General features: G+C 56.0%; 2 protein-coding genes across 2 annotated transcripts; both read right to left on the bottom strand.

The window, feature by feature from the left end:
* Positions 1–4,012: 4,012 nt before the first annotated feature.
* Positions 4,013–8,263, bottom strand: LOC133262057 (adenosine 5'-monophosphoramidase HINT1-like). The gene is given in 4 exon segments (XM_061440946.1): positions 4,013–5,137; positions 5,904–6,008; positions 7,547–7,585; positions 7,587–8,263. Coding segments are annotated over 4 exon segments (558 nt in total). The 5' UTR covers positions 7,836–8,263; the 3' UTR covers positions 4,013–4,972.
* Positions 8,264–10,698: 2,435 nt separating this feature from the next.
* Positions 10,699–15,020, bottom strand: LOC133262056 (adenosine 5'-monophosphoramidase HINT1-like). Its single transcript, XM_061440945.1, is given in 4 exon segments — positions 10,699–11,824; positions 12,592–12,696; positions 14,238–14,276; positions 14,278–15,020. Coding segments are annotated over 4 exon segments (558 nt in total). The 5' UTR covers positions 14,527–15,020; the 3' UTR covers positions 10,699–11,659.
* Between the last annotated feature and the right edge of the window lie 8,877 nt (positions 15,021–23,897).

The following is a 23,897-nucleotide window of genomic DNA, read 5'->3' as shown; positions in this document are numbered from 1 at the left end:
GCTAGGAGCCGGCACCGTGAGCCTGCTTAGGCCTTGTTCTTATCACGGTCCCCCTTCACCACCAAAACAAGGTCTGAGAAGCTTTTGCAGCCTGGCCGGTTTCTAGATTTTTTTCTTCTTTTTGCAATAGAAAACTAAGAAACGCTGTCATTCTTTGCCTTAAATAATCCAGTTTGGCTGTTCAGAAAGAAAGCCCAGCACGGCAGAGCCGTGAAATCTCTACAATGGTATTACGAGGCACATCAAGACTTCCGTGTCTCCAACGCAGAACTAACGCATTACGGTCACTGCTCAGACGTTTGCTGTTTACACACATACGTACACACATCACACACACCCCGGAAGCCCCGAGGAGGTTGGCTGCGCGCGCTTAATCTAAGGTTTCAAGGCTAACATCCTACACGAGGCAGGACCGCTCCCATCCCTCGGCAGCCAACTTTGCGCGACTTGCACCGCCAAAGGGATATCACGCGGCAAACGTCTGCGGCCTACGCCAAGCGCGTTCCCGTCAGAGGCCCTCCTCTACGCGCGCGCGCACACGGCACGGTGGGGCTGGGAACCGAGGCGAGCCGGACAGCACCAGCAACCCAGTACGCGCCGCGACAGCCGGGGACGGGGGCGGCGCACCGAAAAAGCGCGACGGTTTAGGGACGGTGCAGTAGAGAGCGCAACATCCCAGAGAGGCCCCGTCCGTCCCTCCAGCCACCCGCAGCAACGCCGCCACCCGCCCTGCCCCGCTCCAGGGCACCCACCGCGCAACGGGTCCTCGGCTCAGGGAGCCTGCGAGCGCGGGGGCAGCGGGAGTGGGAGCGGAGAAGGAAGAGGAACCGCGCACAGAGCAAAGCCGGGGCTACCCCCACCTCCTCATTCCCCTCGTCCTCGTAGATGACGCTGGCGGGGAAGCGTCTTGCCGATGAACTTTCCGAAGACAGTAGCGGCGCCACCGGGCCACGCGGCCCGCGCCCCGACAATCTCGATTGCCACCACAAAGCCCTTTGTCGCCCCCGCGCTTCCTCCGCTCGGCCAGGCCCTCCGCAGAGCCCATTGGACCGCCAAATCGCCGCCGGCCGATCCCGCGCTTCGATTGGCTGCCTCGCCTGCCGTTTTCGCTTGTCCCCGCCCCCTTGGCGGATCAGCCCTCGTCGACATGCTGCTTACAGGGGCTCAGGGAGTTTGCGCGCCCTTGGGGCGCCGAAGGAGAACACACCGGGCGAGGCCGCGCAGGGGTCTGCGCCGTGTAGTGCTGCGACCCTGTGGGCGGGAAACGAGGCCTCCGAAGAGGCTCCTGTAGCTAGAACTACTGGCTCCTCGTATTTATTACCGCATCGACTCCACCCCAAACGTGCCCGTGGCTTTTTGGTGCTGCTCCTTCCAGTCAAATGACTGCTTCTGCCGGGGCGGGCCTTAACTTTTAGGAACATTTCGCAGAACCAACAGAACTTGCTCTGAATTGCTCCCTGAAAGCCCCGCTTCAATTGCAGGCGCTTCTAAGATGCACGCCTCCCGGGAGAAAAGAAAGCACAAATAAAATACAAAGCGCGTGTTCAGCACTGGTGGCTCGAGGGCCGATCGAGAGAGGCTTTGTGCTGACCTGGGTAGGAGGCTTTTACAAAAAGAGGCAGCGCCCCCAAAGCTGCCCGAGGGTGCCCTGCATCCCTGGGGAATAGCGAGCAATTTGATTGGGTACTGCAGCTTCTATAACCCCTGCTTTCCTCTCTATCGGGCTAAGGATATCCTTAGCCGCCTTTGCGGCAAGGCCACGTTGTCGGCTCACGTTCAACTTGGTGTCCACCAGGACCGCCCCCCCCCTTTCCTGCAAAGCTGCTTTCCAGCCAGTCGGCTTCCAGCATATACCGGTGCGTGGGGCTGTTCCACCCCAGGTGCCGGACTCGTGCATGTTCAGGCTCCTCAGGCGGTCTCGAACCGGGTCGTTTCCCACGATGGGAGGGACTTTGTTCCCCCAGTCCCTGCCTTGAGGTTCAGGGACTTGAGGCACTTGGGAACAGTGATTGCCAGTGAAAACGGAGGGAAAAAAAATCGTTGAGTACCCCGCTCAGCCTTCTCCTCGGTGCTTGTCACTAGATCATCTCCTGTCTTACCTACTGGAGGGGGGTGGGTCCTTGCTTCCACCCTCTGCAGGCTTCCTTTTTGCGCTTGAGTTTGCCCAGGAGCTCCTCGCTCATCCACATGGGCCTCCCGGCATTTTGGCCAGACTTCCTGCTCCTTGGGATGGACCAACTCCTGAGCTTGGAGGAGGTGACCCTCCAATACGAACCAGCTTTCTTGGGCCCCTCTTCCCCCCAGGGCCTTATCCCATGGGACGCTTCCAAGCAGATGCCTGAAGAGGCCAGAGTCAGCTCTCCTCCAGTGCAGGGGTGCGAGCTTGCCTTTTCACCCTCCTCTCGAGAGCCTGAACTCCACCATCTCACGATCACTGCAGCCAAGGTTGCCTTTGCACCCCCAACAAGCCCCTCCTTGTTGGCCTGTAGGAGGTCCAGCAGAGCACCTCTCCTCGTTGGCCCCTCTATCGCTTGGGTGAGGAAGTTGTCGTCGACACGCTCCAGGAACCTCCTAGATTGCTTATGCCCCGCTGTGTTGTCCCTCCAGCCAATACCGTGAGGACCAGGGCCTGCGAACGCGAGGCTGCTCTTGTTTGTCTTTAGGGGGCCTCACCCGCTTGCTCTTCCTGGTCGGGCGGCCTATACCCGACACCCGCAACAATGCCACCCTCACCCCTCTTCTCTTCCATCCTTACCCATAAGCTCTCGGTCGGCTCATCAGGCCTCCCCAGGCAGGGCGCCATGCAGTCCAGCTGTTCTCTTACCTAAAAGGGCCGCTCCCCCTCCTCATTTCCCCACCCTGTCCTTCCTAAAGAGTCACAGGAGCCATCCCACCACGCCTTCGTGATCCCAACGAGATCGTAGCCCTGCAACCGCACATGCATCTCCGGCTCCTCACGCTTATTCCCCATACTGCGTGCGATCGCGTACAGGCACTTCAGAGAGGCACCCCAGCATGTTGGCTCCCTAGAAAGGGCTTTGGGGACTTCTCCAAAACGCCGCCTCGTAGGCGCTTCTTTGCTTACATGCAAATGCTGGAGGTGACCTGCTGCCTGGAACCAGCCGTGTCTGCCACAGGGCAGACCCTGACCTCCTCTGGCAGAGGCGGCCACCCCTGGAGCACTGTGTCCGGTTCTGGTCACCGCAATTCAAACAAAGATGCAGACAGACTGGAGAGGGTCCCGAGGAGGGCCACAAAGATGATTAAAGGGCCAGACAACCTGCCCTGTGAGCAAAGAATGAAGGAGTTGGGTCTTTTTTCCCTTGGAGAAGAGAAGGCTCGGGGGGGGGGGGGGGGACGGGACACGGGGACGACACAACACACCTCAGCAGAGTCTTCCACTACTTAAAGGGGAGGCTACAAAAAGAGGACAGAGGCACTCTCTTCTCAAGGAGCCACATAGAGACGACAGGTACAAGTCTGTGCCAGGAGAGAGGTTTCATCTCCATACAAGACAAACTTGGGGTTTGCGTTCGGGTTGTTTTGGTTTTTTTTTAATCAGTGAGAACCATCAACCACTGGAACAACGTCCCCAGGGATGCGGTAGACTCCCCAGCGCTGGGGGGGGGGGGGGGGCTGTTTTAATAACCCTTTGCTCTCTCCAACGCTGCCTGTGAGGAGAGACATCAATTCCACCAGGCACCACAGGCTTCCAAAACCGACGGTAATCACCCAGTCCCTCTGAATGTACAAGCCATACCAGCTTCTTCAAAATTCCCCTGCCCCCGGAAGTAGGAACACCTCCTAAATACCTTAGGGAGTTTGCACAGACAGAACAATCGATGTTACCTAGCTCAATCGTTCAGTAAGCAAGCGCTGCATTGCACTCCGCTTCGCTGCACCCGTGCGGTGTCAAGGAAACATCCTATATCAGTTTCCATCGCCTCCCGGGAAAGCTTAAATCAAGGTCAAGTCCTCGGGTTGCTTACGTGCCAGCGTCACCAAACTTAACCTGATCACCGAAAAGAAAAAAAGAAAGATGAAGTTTGCCGTCTCCCTGTCATGTACTTTTGGTTTGGGTCTGGCGGGGACGGCGGCAACTTTCCCCGTAGCAGCCCTCATAGTGCTGCGCTTGGTAGTTGTAGCTAGAAGGGCTTTGATAACACAGCAGTGTTTTGGCTACTGCTGAGCAGTGCTCCCACAGCATGGAGGCTGTCTCTCCAACCACCCTTTCCCCCAGCATCCGGTAAGCCGGGGGTGGGCAAGACGTTGGGAGGGGACAGAGCCAGGACAGCTGACCCAAACTGACAAATTCCACAACTGTCCACTGTGCTATGGAAGCAGCAAAGCTGCCATTCAGGCCAATTGTTTTCTCCTACCATATATACCCCTCCTCACCAGAAAAGGGATATCAACGGGGCCTTACTACACAGCCATTCATCGAGTGCTCCAACAGGAATCGGATGCTCCCAGCACACTGCACCGTGATGAAACCGCCCTTGTACGGCCGGCCTGCCTCTAGCGTCGCATACAGTCTTCTCTAGAGGTTCAGCAGCAGCCTACACTGGCTGTATGCACACTTGCATCCCACTTCCCAAAAAGCTAAGAGATTGCACCCAACAAGACGCAGGAGACTGCTGTGCGGTTCCCCTGTCACGCTTCAAATGACTGGGCAAATCACTATCTATCTACGCAACACTGTTAACAGACCGAAACATTCCACATGCTTACGCTCCGGGGAGACACCGTTTTACCTTGCAGAACTATTTCCCCTCAGTAAGATGCACAAGACAGAGATGATATCCCCATGCTAAATCTTTATTGTGCAACTGCCGCTCAAAGCTTTTATTACCTTCCACAGACACGCCTCACGAGAAATTAGACACCAACAGTGGCTAGACTGACGGGCAACAGAAAAAATCCATCCAGTGATGATTTGTACACGTGCAGCAACTCTTGGGGGACAAAAGCCTTAGCCAGGCGGCCAGCCCAACTGACGGCCACCCAGAATATGTAGGTGCACGTGATGGACAGACTGCCCACCCTCTGGCCCTTCACCCGCAACCGTCCGGAATCCATCAGGCGGGCCCAGGTGAGCAGCACGCTTCTTGCCAACAATCATTAAACGCCCGAGAAGCTGGAGAAGGAAGCACGAAACCATAAATAAAGTAAATAAAAAGCCACACACAAAGGGGGCGGCAAGGGAAGGGACGGGAGCAGAGAACCACCCAGAGAAACCAGATAGCCAATTCCTAGCAAGTCAACCGCTGCGCTTCAAAATTACTGCCTCTCCGCCCGCAGCCAACGTTTCCCAAGCAGAGCTACAAAGACCGACTATGCACGCTATAAGGGGGTGGGGGGTGAAGAGCTACTCAATTTTTGTCAAGCTAGACACTAACAGAGTACTAAACAACCACAGAAGCTAAGTTTGTCTCCGGGTTAAAGCCCCCATTCATATCTTCAGGCGACGTAAGCAATTCTAGCCGGAAATAAACTTTAGGCTGCCTTTTGCGTGGGTTTACAGAGCCTTTGAACTTGACGTTTATAGCTAAAAGTGAAGCATCCAGCACCTCTCAGCCAGCTTTGCCCTTCCTCACCCCTGACCTGCCAAAACCCCCAAGCCCTCTTCCCCATATCAGAAGTACTACCGCTCTTACTCTAAACCACGACAATAGGCAGCAGACTGCGCTCCACAACAACGCTGCATTTTGCACCAGAACTACATACCCAGGGATGAGCATTGCTTTAGCTCACTACTTTTAGTCAGAAAGCTCAACTCCATTACAAGCCAGAAAACCCAAGAGAGCCTACTGCTGGGCCCTATCAAGAGGGAAAGGGGGGCGGGGAAAGAGGAACTAACTACAGGTACAGTTTAGCACACAGAAGGCTTCCACAGTACTTACAGATTCACCAGGATCTTCTGCTTCAGATAACCTGATCATTGCCTCCTTAGGCATGACTAGGAAAAGCGTCGGAGCTTGGGGTGAAAGCTCATGGAACACAAGGCGCTGGAGGAAGAGTAAGCAGTTAAAACGTAGTTGGCTCCAGAAAAAGGTAATAGCTGAAGCAAATCAAGACGCCCCCAAGAACTCGCACTGAAGCAGATTACCACATACCCCAAACACAAGCCGAAACGCTGAGTTCTCTTACGCGATATTAACGCTTTCTATACGCAAAACCCACCGTAGTTACAGAGCCCCCCTCCAGAACTGGGATTCGGCATCCAAGACGACGGGGGCAAGGAGACGGGACAGCACTTCAGATTAGCAACCTCCAGCAGGTTTGAATTCGGGATGGCCATTTCCTAAGCAGTTTGTCAATTTGAGAAGTGGTCCACACAGAGGCAGGAGACAAACGGCTTAACTGAATCAGCAAAGAATTTAGTGAAGCGCAAGATGAGCGGCCATACACTCTCCATGGTACAGGGAGCTCAACTACTAAACCAAAGCATAACCACAGGAAGCCTGCAAGTGCGTAGTACGAGCCTGTCCTCTGTACTGCGCATAAACCCTACCTTCAAAAGCAGAAGACATCCCGAACTGCTCATCATCAGCACCCCAATGACAAAATTCAACGGGATACTAACTGAAAGTTAACATCGTGTACGTGAGGGCTGCTTCTCCCCAACACCCCCCCCCCCCCCCCCCCCAAACAACCTAAGCAGCTCACTCCGGCTCCTAGCAGGCTGTAGTGCGCCAGCATCCGTGAGCCTTGCAAGCCTGTTCTTATCACGGTCCCCCTTCACCACCAAAACAAGGTCTGAGAAGCTTTTGCAGCCTGGCCGGTTTCTAGATTTTTTTCTTCTTTTTGCAATAGAAAACTAAGAAACGCTGTCATTCTTTGCCTTAAATAATCCAGTTTGGCTGTTCAGAAAGAAAGCCCAGCACGGCAGAGCCGTGAAATCTCTACAATGGTATTACGAGGCACATCAAGACTTCCGTGTCTCCAACGCAGAACTAACGCATTACGGTCACTGCTCAGACGTTTGCTGTTTACACACATACGTACACACATCACACACACCCCGGAAGCCCCGAGGAGGTTGGCTGCGCGCGCTTAATCTAAGGTTTCAAGGCTAACATCCTACACGAGGCAGGACCGCTCCCATCCCTCGGCAGCCAACTTTGCGCGACTTGCACCGCCAAAGGGATATCACGCGGCAAACGTCTGCGGCCTACGCCAAGCGCGTTCCCGTCAGAGGCCCTCCTCTACGCGCGCGCGCACACGGCACGGTGGGGCTGGGAACCGAGGCGAGCCGGACAGCACCAGCAACCCAGTACGCGCCGCGACAGCCGGGGACGGGGGCGGCGCACCGAAAAAGCGCGACGGTTTAGGGACGGTGCAGTAGAGAGCGCAACATCCCAGAGAGGCCCCGTCCGTCCCTCCAGCCACCCGCAGCAACGCCGCCACCCGCCCTGCCCCGCTCCAGGGCACCCACCGCGCAACGGGTCCTCGGCTCAGGGAGCCTGCGAGCGCGGGGGCAGCGGGAGTGGGAGCGGAGAAGGAAGAGGAACCGCGCACAGAGCAAAGCCGGGGCTACCCCCACCTCCTCATTCCCCTCGTCCTCGTAGATGACGCTGGCGGGGAAGCGTCTTGCCGATGAACTTTCCGAAGACAGTAGCGGCGCCACCGGGCCACGCGGCCCGCGCCCCGACAATCTCGATTGCCACCACAAAGCCCTTTGTCGCCCCCGCGCTTCCTCCGCTCGGCCAGGCCCTCCGCAGAGCCCATTGGACCGCCAAATCGCCGCCGGCCGATCCCGCGCTTCGATTGGCTGCCTCGCCTGCCGTTTTCGCTTGTCCCCGCCCCCTTGGCGGATCAGCCCTCGTCGACATGCTGCTTACAGGGGCTCAGGGAGTTTGCGCGCCCTTGGGGCGCCGAAGGAGAACACACCGGGCGAGGCCGCGCAGGGGTCTGCGCCGTGTAGTGCTGCGACCCTGTGGGCGGGAAACGAGGCCTCCGAAGAGGCTCCTGTAGCTAGAACTACTGGCTCCTCGTATTTATTACCGCATCGACTCCACCCCAAACGTGCCCGTGGCTTTTTGGTGCTGCTCCTTCCAGTCAAATGACTGCTTCTGCCGGGGCGGGCCTTAACTTTTAGGAACATTTCGCAGAACCAACAGAACTTGCTCTGAATTGCTCCCTGAAAGCCCCGCTTCAATTGCAGGCGCTTCTAAGATGCACGCCTCCCGGGAGAAAAGAAAGCACAAATAAAATACAAAGCGCGTGTTCAGCACTGGTGGCTCGAGGGCCGATCGAGAGAGGCTTTGTGCTGACCTGGGTAGGAGGCTTTTACAAAAAGAGGCAGCGCCCCCAAAGCTGCCCGAGGGTGCCTGCATCCCTGGGGAATAGCGAGCAATTTGATTGGGTACTGCAGCTTCTATAACCCCTGCTTTCCTCTCTATCGGGCTAAGGATATCCTTAGCCGCCTTTGCGGCAAGGCCACGTTGTCGGCTCACGTTCAACTTGGTGTCCACCAGGACCGCCCCCCCCCCTTTCCTGCAAAGCTGCTTTCCAGCCAGTCGGCTTCCAGCATATACCGGTGCGTGGGGCTGTTCCACCCCAGGTGCCGGACTCGTGCATGTTCAGGCTCCTCAGGCGGTCTCGAACCGGGTCGTTTCCCACGATGGGAGGGACTTTGTTCCCCCAGTCCCTGCCTTGAGGTTCAGGGACTTGAGGCACTTGGGAACAGTGATTGCCAGTGAAAACGGAGGGAAAAAAAATCGTTGAGTACCCCGCTCAGCCTTCTCCTCGGTGCTTGTCACTAGATCATCTCCTGTCTTACCTACTGGAGGAGGGTGGGTCCTTGCTTCCACCCTCTGCAGGCTTCCTTTTTGCGCTTGAGTTTGCCCAGGAGCTCCTCGCTCATCCACATGGGCCTCCCGGCATTTTGGCCAGACTTCCTGCTCCTTGGGATGGACCAACTCCTGAGCTTGGAGGAGGTGACCCTCCAATACGAACCAGCTTTCTTGGGCCCCTCTTCCCCCCAGGGCCTTATCCCATGGGACGCTTCCAAGCAGATGCCTGAAGAGGCCAGAGTCAGCTCTCCTCCAGTGCAGGGGTGCGAGCTTGCCTTTTCACCCTCCTCTCGAGAGCCTGAACTCCACCATCTCACGATCACTGCAGCCAAGGTTGCCTTTGCACCCCCAACAAGCCCCTCCTTGTTGGCCTGTAGGAGGTCCAGCAGAGCACCTCTCCTCGTTGGCCCCTCTATCGCTTGGGTGAGGAAGTTGTCGTCGACACGCTCCAGGAACCTCCTAGATTGCTTATGCCCCGCTGTGTTGTCCCTCCAGCCAATACCGTGAGGACCAGGGCCTGCGAACGCGAGGCTGCTCTTGTTTGTCTTTAGGGGGCCTCACCCGCTTGCTCTTCCTGGTCGGGCGGCCTATACCCGACACCCGCAACAATGCCACCCTCACCCCTCTTCTCTTCCATCCTTACCCATAAGCTCTCGGTCGGCTCATCAGGCCTCCCCAGGCAGGGCGCCATGCAGTCCAGCTGTTCTCTTACCTAAAAGGGCCGCTCCCCCTCCTCATTTCCCCACCCTGTCCTTCCTAAAGAGTCACAGGAGCCATCCCACCACGCCTTCGTGATCCCAACGAGATCGTAGCCCTGCAACCGCACATGCATCTCCGGCTCCTCACGCTTATTCCCCATACTGCGTGCGATCGCGTACAGGCACTTCAGAGAGGCACCCCAGCATGTTGGCTCCCTAGAAAGGGCTTTGGGGACTTCTCCAAAACGCCGCCTCGTAGGCGCTTCTTTGCTTACATGCAAATGCTGGAGGTGACCTGCTGCCTGGAACCAGCCGTGTCTGCCACAGGGCAGACCCTGACCTCCTCTGGCAGAGGCGGCCACCCCTGGAGCACTGTGTCCGGTTCTGGTCACCGCAATTCAAACAAAGATGCAGACAGACTGGAGAGGGTCCCGAGGAGGGCCACAAAGATGATTAAAGGGCCAGACAACCTGCCCTGTGAGCAAAGAATGAAGGAGTTGGGTCTTTTTTCCCTTGAAGAGAAGGCTCGGGGGGGGGGGGGGGGACGGGACACGGACACGGGGACGACACAACACACCTCAGCAGAGTCTTCCACTACTTAAAGGGGAGGCTACAAAAAGAGGACAGAGGCACTCTCTTCTCAAGGAGCCACATAGAGACGACAGGTACAAGTCTGTGCCAGGAGAGAGGTTTCATCTCCATACAAGACAAACTTGGGGTTTGCGTTCGGGTTGTTTTGGTTTTTTTTTAATCAGTGAGAACCATCAACCACTGGAACAACGTCCCCAGGGATGCGGTAGACTCCCCAGCGCTGGGGGGGGGGGGGCTGTTTTAATAACCCTTTGCTCTCTCCAACGCTGCCTGTGAGGAGAGACATCAATTCCACCAGGCACCACAGGCTTCCAAAACTGACGGTAATCACCCAGTCCCTCTGAATGTACAAGCCATACCAGCTTCTTCAAAATTCCCCTGCCCCCGGAAGTAGGAACACCTCCTAAATACCTTAGGGAGTTTGCACAGACAGAACAATCGATGTTACCTAGCTCAATCGTTCAGTAAGCAAGCGCTGCATTGCACTCCGCTTCGCTGCACCCGTGCGGTGTCAAGGAAACATCCTATATCAGTTTCCATCGCCTCCCGGGAAAGCTTAAATCAAGGTCAAGTCCTCGGGTTGCTTACGTGCCAGCGTCACCAAACTTAACCTGATCACCGAAAAGAAAAAAAGAAAGATGAAGTTTGCCGTCTCCCTGTCATGTACTTTTGGTTTGGGTCTGGCGGGGACGGCGGCAACTTTCCCCGTAGCAGCCCTCATAGTGCTGCGCTTGGTAGTTGTAGCTAGAAGGGCTTTGATAACACAGCAGTGTTTTGGCTACTGCTGAGCAGTGCTCCCACAGCATGGAGGCTGTCTCTCCAACCACCCTTTCCCCCAGCATCCGGTAAGCCGGGGGTGGGCAAGACGTTGGGAGGGGACAGAGCCAGGACAGCTGACCCAAACTGACAAATTCCACAACTGTCCACTGTGCTATGGAAGCAGCAAAGCTGCCATTCAGGCCAATTGTTTTCTCCTACCATATATACCCCTCCTCACCAGAAAAGGGATATCAACGGGGCCTTACTACACAGCCATTCATCGAGTGCTCCAACAGGAATCGGATGCTCCCAGCACACTGCACCGTGATGAAACCGCCCTTGTACGGCCGGCCTGCCTCTAGCGTCGCATACAGTCTTCTCTAGAGGTTCAGCAGCAGCCTACACTGGCTGTATGCACACTTGCATCCCACTTCCCAAAAAGCTAAGAGATTGCACCCAACAAGACGCAGGAGACTGCTGTGCGGTTCCCCTGTCACGCTTCAAATGACTGGGCAAATCACTATCTATCTACGCAACACTGTTAACAGACCGAAACATTCCACATGCTTACGCTCCGGGGAGACACCGTTTTACCTTGCAGAACTATTTCCCCTCAGTAAGATGCACAAGACAGAGATGATATCCCCATGCTAAATCTTTATTGTGCAACTGCCGCTCAAAGCTTTTATTACCTTCCACAGACACGCCTCACGAGAAATTAGACACCAACAGTGGCTAGACTGACGGGCAACAGAAAAAAATCCATCCAGTGATGATTTGTACACGTGCAGCAACTCTTGGGGGACAAAAGCCTTAGCCAGGCGGCCAGCCCAACTGACGGCCACCCAGAATATGTAGGTGCACGTGATGGACAGACTGCCCACCCTCTGGCCCTTCACCCGCAACCGTCCGGAATCCATCAGGCGGGCCCAGGTGAGCAGCACGCTTCTTGCCAACAATCATTAAACGCCCGAGAAGCTGGAGAAGGAAGCACGAAACCATAAATAAAGTAAATAAAAAGCCACACACAAAGGGGGCGGCAAGGGAAGGGACGGGAGCAGAGAACCACCCAGAGAAACCAGATAGCCAATTCCTAGCAAGTCAACCGCTGCGCTTCAAAATTACTGCCTCTCCGCCCGCAGCCAACGTTTCCCAAGCAGAGCTACAAAGACCGACTATGCACGCTATAAGGGGGTGGGGGGTGAAGAGCTACTCAATTTTTGTCAAGCTAGACACTAACAGAGTACTAAACAACCACAGAAGCTAAGTTTGTCTCCGGGTTAAAGCCCCCATTCATATCTTCAGGCGACGTAAGCAATTCTAGCCGGAAATAAACTTTAGGCTGCCTTTTGCGTGGGTTTACAGAGCCTTTGAACTTGACGTTTATAGCTAAAAGTGAAGCATCCAGCACCTCTCAGCCAGCTTTGCCCTTCCTCACCCCTGACCTGCCAAAACCCCCAAGCCCTCTTCCCCATATCAGAAGTACTACCGCTCTTACTCTAAACCACGACAACAGGCAGCAGACTGCGCTCCACAACAACGCTGCATTTTGCACCAGAACTACATACCCAGGGATGAGCATTGCTTTAGCTCACTACTTTTAGTCAGAAAGCTCAACTCCATTACAAGCCAGAAAACCCAAGAGAGCCTACTGCTGGGCCCTATCAAGAGGGAAAGGGGGGGCGGGGAAAGAGGAACTAACTACAGGTACAGTTTAGCACACAGAAGGCTTCCACAGTACTTACAGATTCACCAGGATCTTCTGCTTCAGATAACCTGATCATTGCCTCCTTAGGCATGACTAGGAAAAGCGTCGGAGCTTGGGGTGAAAGCTCATGGAACACAAGGCGCTGGAGGAAGAGTAAGCAGTTAAAACGTAGTTGGCTCCAGAAAAAGGTAATAGCTGAAGCAAATCAAGACGCCCCCAAGAACTCGCACTGAAGCAGATTACCACATACCCCAAACACAAGCCGAAACGCTGAGTTCTCTTACGCGATATTAACGCTTTCTATACGCAAAACCCACCGTAGTTACAGAGCCCCCCTCCAGAACTGGGATTCGGCATCCAAGACGACGGGGGCAAGGAGACGGAACAGCACTTCAGATTAGCAACCTCCAGCAGGTTTGAATTCGGGATGGCCATTTCCTAAGCAGTTTGTCAATTTGAGAAGTGGTCCACACAGAGGCAGGAGACAAACGGCTTAACTGAATCAGCAAAGAATTTAGTGAAGCGCAAGATGAGCGGCCATACACTCTCCATGGTACAGGGAGCTCAACTACTAAACCAAAGCATAACCACAGGAAGCCTGCAAGTGCGTAGTACGAGCCTGTCCTCTGTACTGCGCATAAACCCTACCTTCAAAAGCAGAAGACATCCCGAACTGCTCATCATCAGCACCCCAATGACAAAATTCAACGGGATACTAACTGAAAGTTAACATCGTGTACGTGAGGGCTGCTTCTCCCCAACACCCCCCCCCCCCCCCCCCCCCCCAAACAACCTAAGCAGCTCACTCCGGCTCCTAGCAGGCTGTAGTGCGCCAGCATCCGTGAGCCTTGCAAGCCTGTTCTTATCACGGTCCCCCTTCACCACCAAAACAAGGTCTGAGAAGCTTTAGCAGCCTGGCCGGTTTCTAGATTTTTTTCTTCTTTTTGCAATAGAAAACTAAGAAACGCTGTCATTCTTTGCCATAAATAATCCAGTTTGGCTGTTCAGAAAGAAAGCCCAGCACGGCAGAGCCGTGAAATCTCTACAATGGTATTACCAGGCACATCAAGACTTCCGTGTCTCCAACGCAGAACTAACGCATTACGGTCACTGCTCAGACGTTTGCTGTTTACACACATACGTACACACATCACACACACCCCGGAAGCCCCGAGGAGGTTGGCTGCGCGCGCTTAATCTAAGGTTTCAAGGCTAACATCCTACACGAGGCAGGACCGCTCCCATCCCTCGGCAGCCAACTTTGCGCGACTTGCACCGCCAAAGGGATATCACGCGGCAAACGTCTGCGGCCTACGCCAAGCGCGTTCCCGTCAGAGGCCCTCCTCTACGCGCGCGCGCACACGGCACGGTGGGGCTGGGAACCGAGGCGAGCCGGACAGCACCAGCAACCCAGTACGCGCCGCGACAGCCGGGGACGGGGGCGGCGCACCGAAAAAGCGCGACGGTTTAGGGACGGTGCAGTAGAGAGCGCAACATCCCAGAGAGGCCCCGTCCGTCCCTCCAGCCACCCGCAGCAACGCCGCCACCCGCCCTGCCCCGCTCCAGGGCACCCACCGCGCAACGGGTCCTCGGCTCAGGGAGCCTGCGAGCGCGGGGGCAGCGGGAGTGGGAGCGGAGAAGGAAGAGGAACCGCGCACAGAGCAAAGCCGGGGCTACCCCCACCTCCTCATTCCCCTCGTCCTCGTAGATGACGCTGGCGGGGAAGCGTCTTGCCGATGAACTTTCCGAAGACAGTAGCGGCGCCACCGGGCCACGCGGCCCGCGCCCCGACAATCTCGATTGCCACCACAAAGCCCTTTGTCGCCCCCGCGCTTCCTCCGCTCGGCCAGGCCCTCCGCAGAGCCCATTGGACCGCCAAATCGCCGCCGGCCGATCCCGCGCTTCGATTGGCTGCCTCGCCTGCCGTTTTCGCTTGTCCCCGCCCCCTTGGCGGATCAGCCCTCGTCGACATGCTGCTTACAGGGGCTCAGGGAGTTTGCGCGCCCTTGGGGCGCCGAAGGAGAACACACCGGGCGAGGCCGCGCAGGGGTCTGCGCCGTGTAGTGCTGCGACCCTGTGGGCGGGAAACGAGGCCTCCGAAGAGGCTCCTGTAGCTAGAACTACTGGCTCCTCGTATTTATTACCGCATCGACTCCACCCCAAACGTGCCCGTGGCTTTTTGGTGCTGCTCCTTCCAGTCAAATGACTGCTTCTGCCGGGGCGGGCCTTAACTTTTAGGAACATTTCGCAGAACCAACAGAACTTGCTCTGAATTGCTCCCTGAAAGCCCCGCTTCAATTGCAGGCGCTTCTAAGATGCACGCCTCCCGGGAGAAAAGAAAGCACAAATAAAATACAAAGCGCGTGTTCAGCACTGGTGGCTCGAGGGCCGATCGAGAGAGGCTTTGTGCTGACCTGGGTAGGAGGCTTTTACAAAAAGAGGCAGCGCCCCCAAAGCTGCCCGAGGGTGCCCTGCATCCCTGGGGAATAGCGAGCAATTTGATTGGGTACTGCAGCTTCTATAACCCCTGCTTTCCTCTCTATCGGGCTAAGGATATCCTTAGCCGCCTTTGCGGCAAGGCCACGTTGTCGGCTCACGTTCAACTTGGTGTCCACCAGGACCGCCCCCCCCCTTTCCTGCAAAGCTGCTTTCCAGCCAGTCGGCTTCCAGCATATACCGGTGCGTGGGGCTGTTCCACCCCAGGTGCCGGACTCGTGCATGTTCAGGCTCCTCAGGCGGTCTCGAACCGGGTCGTTTCCCACGATGGGAGGGACTTTGTTCCCCCAGTCCCTGCCTTGAGGTTCAGGGACTTGAGGCACTTGGGAACAGTGATTGCCAGTGAAAACGGAGGGAAAAAAAATCGTTGAGTACCCCGCTCAGCCTTCTCCTCGGTGCTTGTCACTAGATCATCTCCTGTCTTACCTACTGGAGGGGGGTGGGTCCTTGCTTCCACCCTCTGCAGGCTTCCTTTTTGCGCTTGAGTTTGCCCAGGAGCTCCTCGCTCATCCACATGGGCCTCCCGGCATTTTGGCCAGACTTCCTGCTCCTTGGGATGGACCAACTCCTGAGCTTGGAGGAGGTGACCCTCCAATACGAACCAGCTTTCTTGGGCCCCTCTTCCCCCCAGGGCCTTATCCCATGGGACGCTTCCAAGCAGATGCCTGAAGAGGCCAGAGTCAGCTCTCCTCCAGTGCAGGGGTGCGAGCTTGCCTTTTCACCCTCCTCTCGAGAGCCTGAACTCCACCATCTCACGATCACTGCAGCCAAGGTTGCCTTTGCACCCCCAACAAGCCCCTCCTTGTTGGCCTGTAGGAGGTCCAGCAGAGCACCTCTCCTCGTTGGCCCCTCTATCGCTTGGGTGAGGAAGTTGTCGTCGACACGCTCCAGGAACCTCCTAGATTGCTTATGCCCCGCTGTGTTGTCCCTCCAGCCAATACCGTGAGGACCAGGGCCTGCGAACGCGAGGCTGCTCTTGTTTGTCTTTAGGGGGCCTCACCCGCTTGCTCTTCCTGGTCGGGCGGCCTATACCCGACACCCGCAACAATGCCACCCTCACCCCTCTTCTCTTCCATCCTTACCCATAAGCTCTCGGTCGGCTCATCAGGCCTCCCCAGGCAGGGCGCCATGCAGTCCAGCTGTTCTCTTACCTAAAAGGGCCGCTCCCCCTCCTCATTTCCCCACCCTGTCCTTCCTAAAGAGTCACAGGAGCCATCCCACCACGCCTTCGTGATCCCAACGAGATCGTAGCCCTGCAACCGCACATGCATCTCCGGCTCCTCACGCTTATTCCCCATACTGCGTGCGATCGCGTACAGGCACTTCAGAGAGGCACCCCAGCATGTTGGCTCCCTAGAAAGGGCTTTGGGGACTTCTCCAAAACGCCGCCTCGTAGGCGCTTCTTTGCTTACATGCAAATGCTGGAGGTGACCTGCTGCCTGGAACCAGCCGTGTCTGCCACAGGGCAGACCCTGACCTCCTCTGGCAGAGGCGGCCACCCCTGGAGCACTGTGTCCGGTTCTGGTCACCGCAATTCAAACAAAGATGCAGACAGACTGGAGAGGGTCCCGAGGAGGGCCACAAAGATGATTAAAGGGCCAGACAACCTGCCCTGTGAGCAAAGAATGAAGGAGTTGGGTCTTTTTTCCCTTGAAGAGAAGGCTCGGGGGGGGGGGGGGGGGGGGGGGGGGACGACGACACGGGGACGACACAACACACCTCAGCAGAGTCTTCCACTACTTAAAGGGGAGGCTACAAAAAAGAGGACAGAGGCACTCTCTTCTCAAGGAGCCACATAGAGACGACAGGTACAAGTCTGTGCCAGGAGAGAGGTTTCATCTCCATACAAGACAAACTTGGGGTTTGCGTTCGGGTTGTTTTGTTTTTTTTTTAATCAGTGAGAACCATCAACCACTGGAACAACGTCCCCAGGGATGCGGTAGACTCCCCAGCGCTGGGGGGGGGGGGCTGTTTTAATAACCCTTTGCTCTCTCCAACGCTGCCTGTGAGGAGAGACATCAATTCCACCAGGCACCACAGGCTTCCAAAACTGACGGTAATCACCCAGTCCCTCTGAATGTACAAGCCATACCAGCTTCTTCAAAATTCCCCTGCCCCCGGAAGTAGGAACACCTCCTAAATACCTTAGGGAGTTTGCACAGACAGAACAATCGATGTTACCTAGCTCAATCGTTCAGTAAGCAAGCGCTGCATTGCACTCCGCTTCGCTGCACCCGTGCGGTGTCAAGGAAACATCCTATATCAGTTTCCATCGCCTCCCGGGAAAGCTTAAATCAAGGTCAAGTCCTCGGGTTGCTTACGTGCCAGCGTCACCAAACTTAACCTGATCACCGAAAAGAAAAAAAGAAAGATGAAGTTTGCCGTCTCCCTGTCATGTACTTTTGGTTTGGGTCTGGCGGGGACGGCGGCAACTTTCCCCGTAGCAGCCCTCATAGTGCTGCGCTTGGTAGTTGTAGCTAGAAGGGCTTTGATAACACAGCAGTGTTTTGGCTACTGCTGAGCAGTGCTCCCACAGCATGGAGGCTGTCTCTCCAACCACCCTTTCCCCCAGCATCCGGTAAGCCGGGGGTGGGCAAGACGTTGGGAGGGGACAGAGCCAGGACAGCTGACCCAAACTGACAAATTCCACAACTGTCCACTGTGCTATGGAAGCAGCAAAGCTGCCATTCAGGCCAATTGTTTTCTCCTACCATATATACCCCTCCTCACCAGAAAAGGGATATCAACGGGGCCTTACTACACAGCCATTCATCGAGTGCTCCAACAGGAATCGGATGCTCCCAGCACACTGCACCGTGATGAAACCGCCCTTGTACGGCCGGCCTGCCTCTAGCGTCGCATACAGTCTTCTCTAGAGGTTCAGCAGCAGCCTACACTGGCTGTATGCACACTTGCATCCCACTTCCCAAAAAGCTAAGAGATTGCACCCAACAAGACGCAGGAGACTGCTGTGCGGTTCCCCTGTCACGCTTCAAATGACTGGGCAAATCACTATCTATCTACGCAACACTGTTAACAGACCGAAACATTCCACATGCTTACGCTCCGGGGAGACACCGTTTACCTTGCAGAACTATTTCCCCTCAGTAAGATGCACAAGACAGAGATGATATCCCCATGCTAAATCTTTATTGTGCAACTGCCGCTCAAAGCTTTTATTACCTTCCACAGACAGCCTCACGAGAAATTAGACACCAACAGTGGCTAGACTGACGGGCAACAGAAAAAATCCATCCAGTGATGATTTGTACACGTGCAGCAACTCTTGGGGGACAAAAGCCTTAGCCAGGCGGCCAGCCCAACTGACGGCCACCCAGAATATGTAGGTGCACGTGATGGACAGACTGCCCACCCTCTGGCCCTTCACCCGCAACCGTCCGGAATCCATCAGGCGGGCCCAGGTGAGCAGCACGCTTCTTGCCAACAATCATTAAACGCCCGAGAAGCTGGAGAAGGAAGCACGAAACCATAAATAAAGTAAATAAAAAGCCACACACAAAGGGGGCGGCAAGGGAAGGGACGGGAGCAGAGAACCACCCAGAGAAACCAGATAGCCAATTCCTAGCAAGTCAACCGCTGCGCTTCAAAATTACTGCCTCTCCGCCCGCAGCCAACGTTTCCCAAGCAGAGCTACAAAGACCGACTATGCACGCTATAAGGGGGTGGGGGGTGAAGAGCTACTCATTTTTGTCAAGCTAGACACTAACAGAGTACTAAACAACCACAGAAGCTAAGTTTGTCTCATTGTCTCCGGGTTAAAGCCCCCATTCATATCTTCAGGCGACGTAAGCAATTCTAGCCGGAAATAAACTTTAGGCTGCCTTTTGCGTGGGTTTACAGAGCCTTTGAACTTGACGTTTATAGCTAAAAGTGAAGCATCCAGCACCTCTCAGCCAGCTTTGCCCTTCCTCACCCTGACCTGCCAAACCCCCAAGCCCTCTTCCCCATATCAGAAGTACTACCGCTCTTACTCTAAACCACGACAATAGGCAGCAGACTGCGCTCCACAACAACGCTGCATTTTGCACCAGAACTACATACCCAGGGATGAGCATTGCTTTAGCTCACTACTTTTAGTCAGAAAGCTCCAACTCCATTACAAGCCAGAAAACCCAAGAGAGCCTACTGCTGGGCCCTATCAAGAGGGAAAGGGGGGGCGGGGAAAGAGGAACTAACTACAGGTACAGTTTAGCACACAGAAGGCTTCCACAGTACTTACAGATTCACCAGGATCTCTGCTTCAGATAACCTGATCATTGCCTCCTTAGGCATGACTAGGAAAAGCGTCGGAGCTTGGGGTGAAAGCTCATGGAACACAAGGCGCTGGAGGAAGAGTAAGCAGTTAAAACGTAGTTGGCTCCAGAAAAAGGTAATAGCTGAAGCAAATCAAGAACGCCCCAAGAACTCGCACTGAAGCAGATTACCACATACCCAAACACAAGCCGAAACGCTGAGTTCTCTTACGCGATATTAACGCTTTCTATACGCAAAACCCACCGTAGTTACAGAGCCCCCCTCCAGAACTGGGATTCGGCATCCAAGACGACGGGGGCAAGGAGACGGGACAGCACTTCAGATTAGCAACCTCCAGCAGGTTTGAATTCGGGATGGCCATTTCCCTAAGCAGTTTGTCAATTGAGAAGTGGTCCACACAGAGGCAGGAGACAAACGGCTTAACTGAATCAGCAAAGAATTTAGTGAAGCGCAAGATGAGCGGCCATACACTCTCCATGGTACAGGGAGCTCAACTACTAAACAAAGCATAACCACAGGAAGCCTGCAAGTGCGTAGTACGAGCCTGTCCTCTGTACTGCGCATAAACCCTACCTTCAAAAGCAGAAGACATCCCGAACTGCTCATCATCAGCACCCCAATGACAAAATTCAACGGGATACTAACTGAAAGTTAACATCGTGTACGTGAGGGCTGCTTCTCCCCAACACCCCCCCCCCCCCCCCCCAAACAACCTAAGCAGCTCACTCCGGCTCCTAGCAGGCTGTAGTGCGCCAGCATCCGTGAGCCTTGCAAGCCTGTTCTTATCACGGTCCCCCTTCACCACCAAAACAAGGTCTGAGAAGCTTTTGCAGCCTGGCCGGTTTCTAGATTTTTTTCTTCTTTTTGCAATAGAAAACTAAGAAACGCTGTCATTCTTTGCCTTAAATAATCCAGTTTGGCTGTTCAGAAAGAAAGCCCAGCACGGCAGAGCCGTGAAATCTCTACAATGGTATTACGAGGCACATCAAGACTTCCCGTGTCTCCAACGCAGAACTAACGCATTACGGTCACTGCTCAGACGTTTGCTGTTTACACACATACGTACACACATCACACACACCCCGGAAGCCCGAGGAGGTTGGCTGCGCGCGCTTAATCTAAGGTTTCAAGGCTAACATCCTACACGAGGCAGGACCGCTCCCATCCCTCGGCAGCCAACTTTGCGCGACTTGCACCGCCAAAGGGATATCACGCGGCAAACGTCTGCGGCCTACGCCAAGCGCGTTCCCGTCAGAGGCCTCCTCTACGCGCGCGCGCGCGCACACGGCACGGTGGGGCTGGGAACCGAGGCGAGCCGGACAGCACCAGCAACTCAGTACGCGCCGCGACAGCCGGGGACGGGGGCGGCGCACCGAAAAAGCGCGACGGTTTAGGGACGGTGCAGTAGAGAGCGCAACATCCCAGAGAGGCCCCGTCCGTCCCTCCAGCCACCCGCAGCAACGCGCCACCCGCCCTGCCCCGCTCCAGGGCACCCACCGCGCAACGGGTCCTCGGCTCAGGGAGCCTGCGAGCGCGGGGGCAGCGGGAGTGGGAGCGGAGAAGGAAGAGGAACCGCGCACAGAGCAAAGCCGGGGCTACCCCCACCTCCTCATTCCCCTCGTCCTCGTAGATGACGCTGGCGGGGAAGCGTCTTGCCGATGAACTTTCCGAAGACAGTAGCGGCGCCACCGGGCCACGCGGCCCGCGCCCCGACAATCTCGATTGCCACCACAAAGCCCTTTGTCGCCCCCGCGCTTCCTCCGCTCGGCCAGGCCCTCCGCAGAGCCCATTGGACCGCCAAATCGCCGCCGGCCGATCCCGCGCTTCGATTGGCTGCCTCGCCTGCCGTTTTCGCTTGTCCCCGCCCCCTTGGCGGATCAGCCCTCGTCGACATGCTGCTTACAGGGGCTCAGGGAGTTTGCGCGCCCTTGGGGCGCCGAAGGAGAACACACCGGGCGAGGCCGCGCAGGGGTCTGCGCCGTGTAGTGCTGCGACCCTGTGGGCGGGAAACGAGGCCTCCGAAGAGGCTCCTGTAGCTAGAACTACTGGCTCCTCGTATTTATTACCGCATCGACTCCACCCCAAACGTGCCCGTGGCTTTTTGGTGCTGCTCCTTCCAGTCAAATGACTGCTTCTGCCGGGGCGGGCCTTAACTTTTAGGAACATTTCGCAGAACCAACAGAACTTGCTCTGAATTGCTCCCTGAAAGCCCCGCTTCAATTGCAGGCGCTTCTAAGATGGCACGCCTCCCGGGAGAAAAGAAAGCACAAATAAAATACAAAGCGCGTGTTCAGCACTGGTGGCTCGAGGGCCGATCGAGAGAGGCTTTTGTGCTGACCTGGGTAGGAGGCTTTTACAAAAAGAGGCAGCGCCCCCAAAGCCTGCCCGAGGGTGCCCTGCATCCCTGGGGAATAGCGAGCAATTTGATTGGGTACTGCAGGCTTCTATAACCCTGCTTTCCTCTCTATCGGGCTAAGGATATCCTTAGCCGCCTTTGCGGCAAGGCCACGTTGTCGGCTCACGTTCAACTTGGTGTCCACCAGGACCGCCCCCCCCTTTCCTGCAAAGCTGCTTTCCAGCCAGTCGGCTTCCAGCATATACCGGTGCGTGGGGCTGTTCCACCCCAGGTGCCGGACTCGTGCATGTTCAGGCTCCTCAGGCGGTCTCGAACCGGGTCGTTTCCCACGATGGGAGGGACTTTGTTCCCCAGTCCCTGCCTTGAGGTTCAGGGACTTGAGGCACTTGGGAACAGTGATTGCCAGTGAAAACGGAGGGAAAAAAATCGTTGAGTACCCCGCTCAGCCTTCTCCTCGGTGCTTGTCACTAGATCATCTCCTGTCTTACCTACTGGAGGGGGTGGGTCCTTGCTTCCACCCTCTGCAGGCTTCCTTTTTGCGCTTGAGTTTGCCCAGGAGCTCCTCGCTCATCCACATGGGCCTCCCGGCATTTTGGCCAGACTTCCTGCTCCTTGGGATGGACCAACTCCTGAGCTTGGAGGAGGTGACCCTCCAATACGAACCAGCTTTCTTGGGCCCCTCTTCCCCCAGGGCCTTATCCCATGGGACGCTTCCAAGCAGATGCCTGAAGAGGCCAGAGTCAGCTCTCCTCCAGTGCAGGGGTGCGAGCTTGCCTTTTCACCCTCCTCTCGAGAGCCTGAACTCCACCATCTCACGATCACTGCAGCCAAGGTTGCCTTTGCACCCCAACAAGCCCCTCCTTGTTGGCCTGTAGGAGGTCCAGCAGAGCACCTCTCCTCGTTGGCCCTCTATCGCTTGGGTGAGGAAGTTGTCGTCGACACGCTCCAGGAACCTCCTAGATTGCTTATGCCCCGCTGTGTTGTCCCTCCAGCCAATACCGTGAGGACCAGGGCCTGCGAACGCGAGGCTGCTCTTGTTTGTCTTTAGGGGGCCTCACCCGCTTGCTCTTCCTGGTCGGGCGGCCTATACCCGACACCCGCAACAATGCCACCCTCACCCCTCTTCTCTTCCATCCTTACCCATAAGCTCGGTCGGCTCATCAGGCCTCCCCAGGCAGGGCGCCATGCAGTCCAGCTGTTCTCTTACCTAAAAGGGCCGCTCCCCCTCCTCATTTCCCCACCCTGTCCTTCCTAAAGAGTCACAGGAGCCATCCCACCACGCCTTCGTGATCCCAACGAGATCGTAGCCCTGCAACCGCACATGCATCTCCGGCTCCTCACGCTTATTCCCCATACTGCGTGCGATCGCGTACAGGCACTTCAGAGAGGCACCCCAGCATGTTGGCTCCCTAGAAAGGGCTTTGGGGACTTCTCCAAAACGCCGCCTCGTAGGCGCTTCTTTTGCTTACATGCAAATGCTGGAGGTGACCTGCTGCCTGGAACCCAGCCGTGTCTGCCACAGGGCAGACCCTGACCTCCTCTGGCAGAGGCGGCCACCCCTGGAGCACTGTGTCCGGTTCTGGTCACCGCAATTCAAACAAAGATGCAGACAGACTGGAGAGGGTCCCGAGGAGGGCCACAAAGATGATTAAAGGGCCAGACAACCTGCCCTGTGAGCAAAGAATGAAGGAGTTGGGTCTTTTTTCCCTTGGAGAAGAGAAGGCTCGGGGGGGGGGGAGGGGGGACGACGACACGGGGACGACACAACACACCTCAGCAGAGTCTTCCACTACTTAAAGGGGAGGCTACAAAAAGAGGACAGAGGCACTCTCTTCTCAAGGAGCCACATAGAGACGACAGGTACAAGTCTGTGCCAGGAGAGAGGTTTCATCTCCATACAAGACAAACTTGGGGTTTGGGGTTTGCGTTCGGGTTGTTTTGGTTTTTTTTTAATCAGTGAGAACCATCAACCACTGGAACAACGTCCCCAGGGATGCGGTAGACTCCCCAGCGCGGGGGGGGGGGGGCTGTTTTAATAACCCTTTGCTCTCTCCAACGCTGCCTGTGAGGAGAGACATCAATTCCACCAGGCACCACAGGCTTCCAAAACCGACGGTAATCACCCAGTCCCTCTGAATGTACAAGCCATACCAGCTTCTTCAAAATTCCCCTGCCCCCGGAAGTAGGAACACCTCCTAAATACCTTAGGGAGTTTG

The sequence above is a fragment of the Pezoporus flaviventris genome, unplaced genomic scaffold, assembly GCF_033815535.1.
Source record: "Pezoporus flaviventris isolate CSIRO_AGI_PZ_B2104156 unplaced genomic scaffold, CSIRO_AGI_Pfla_v1 ptg000186l, whole genome shotgun sequence".
NCBI lineage: Eukaryota > Metazoa > Chordata > Aves > Psittaciformes > Psittacidae > Pezoporus > Pezoporus flaviventris.
The sequence above is the reverse complement of the archived record's forward strand: the minus strand, read 5'-3'. Positions and strand labels throughout refer to the sequence as shown.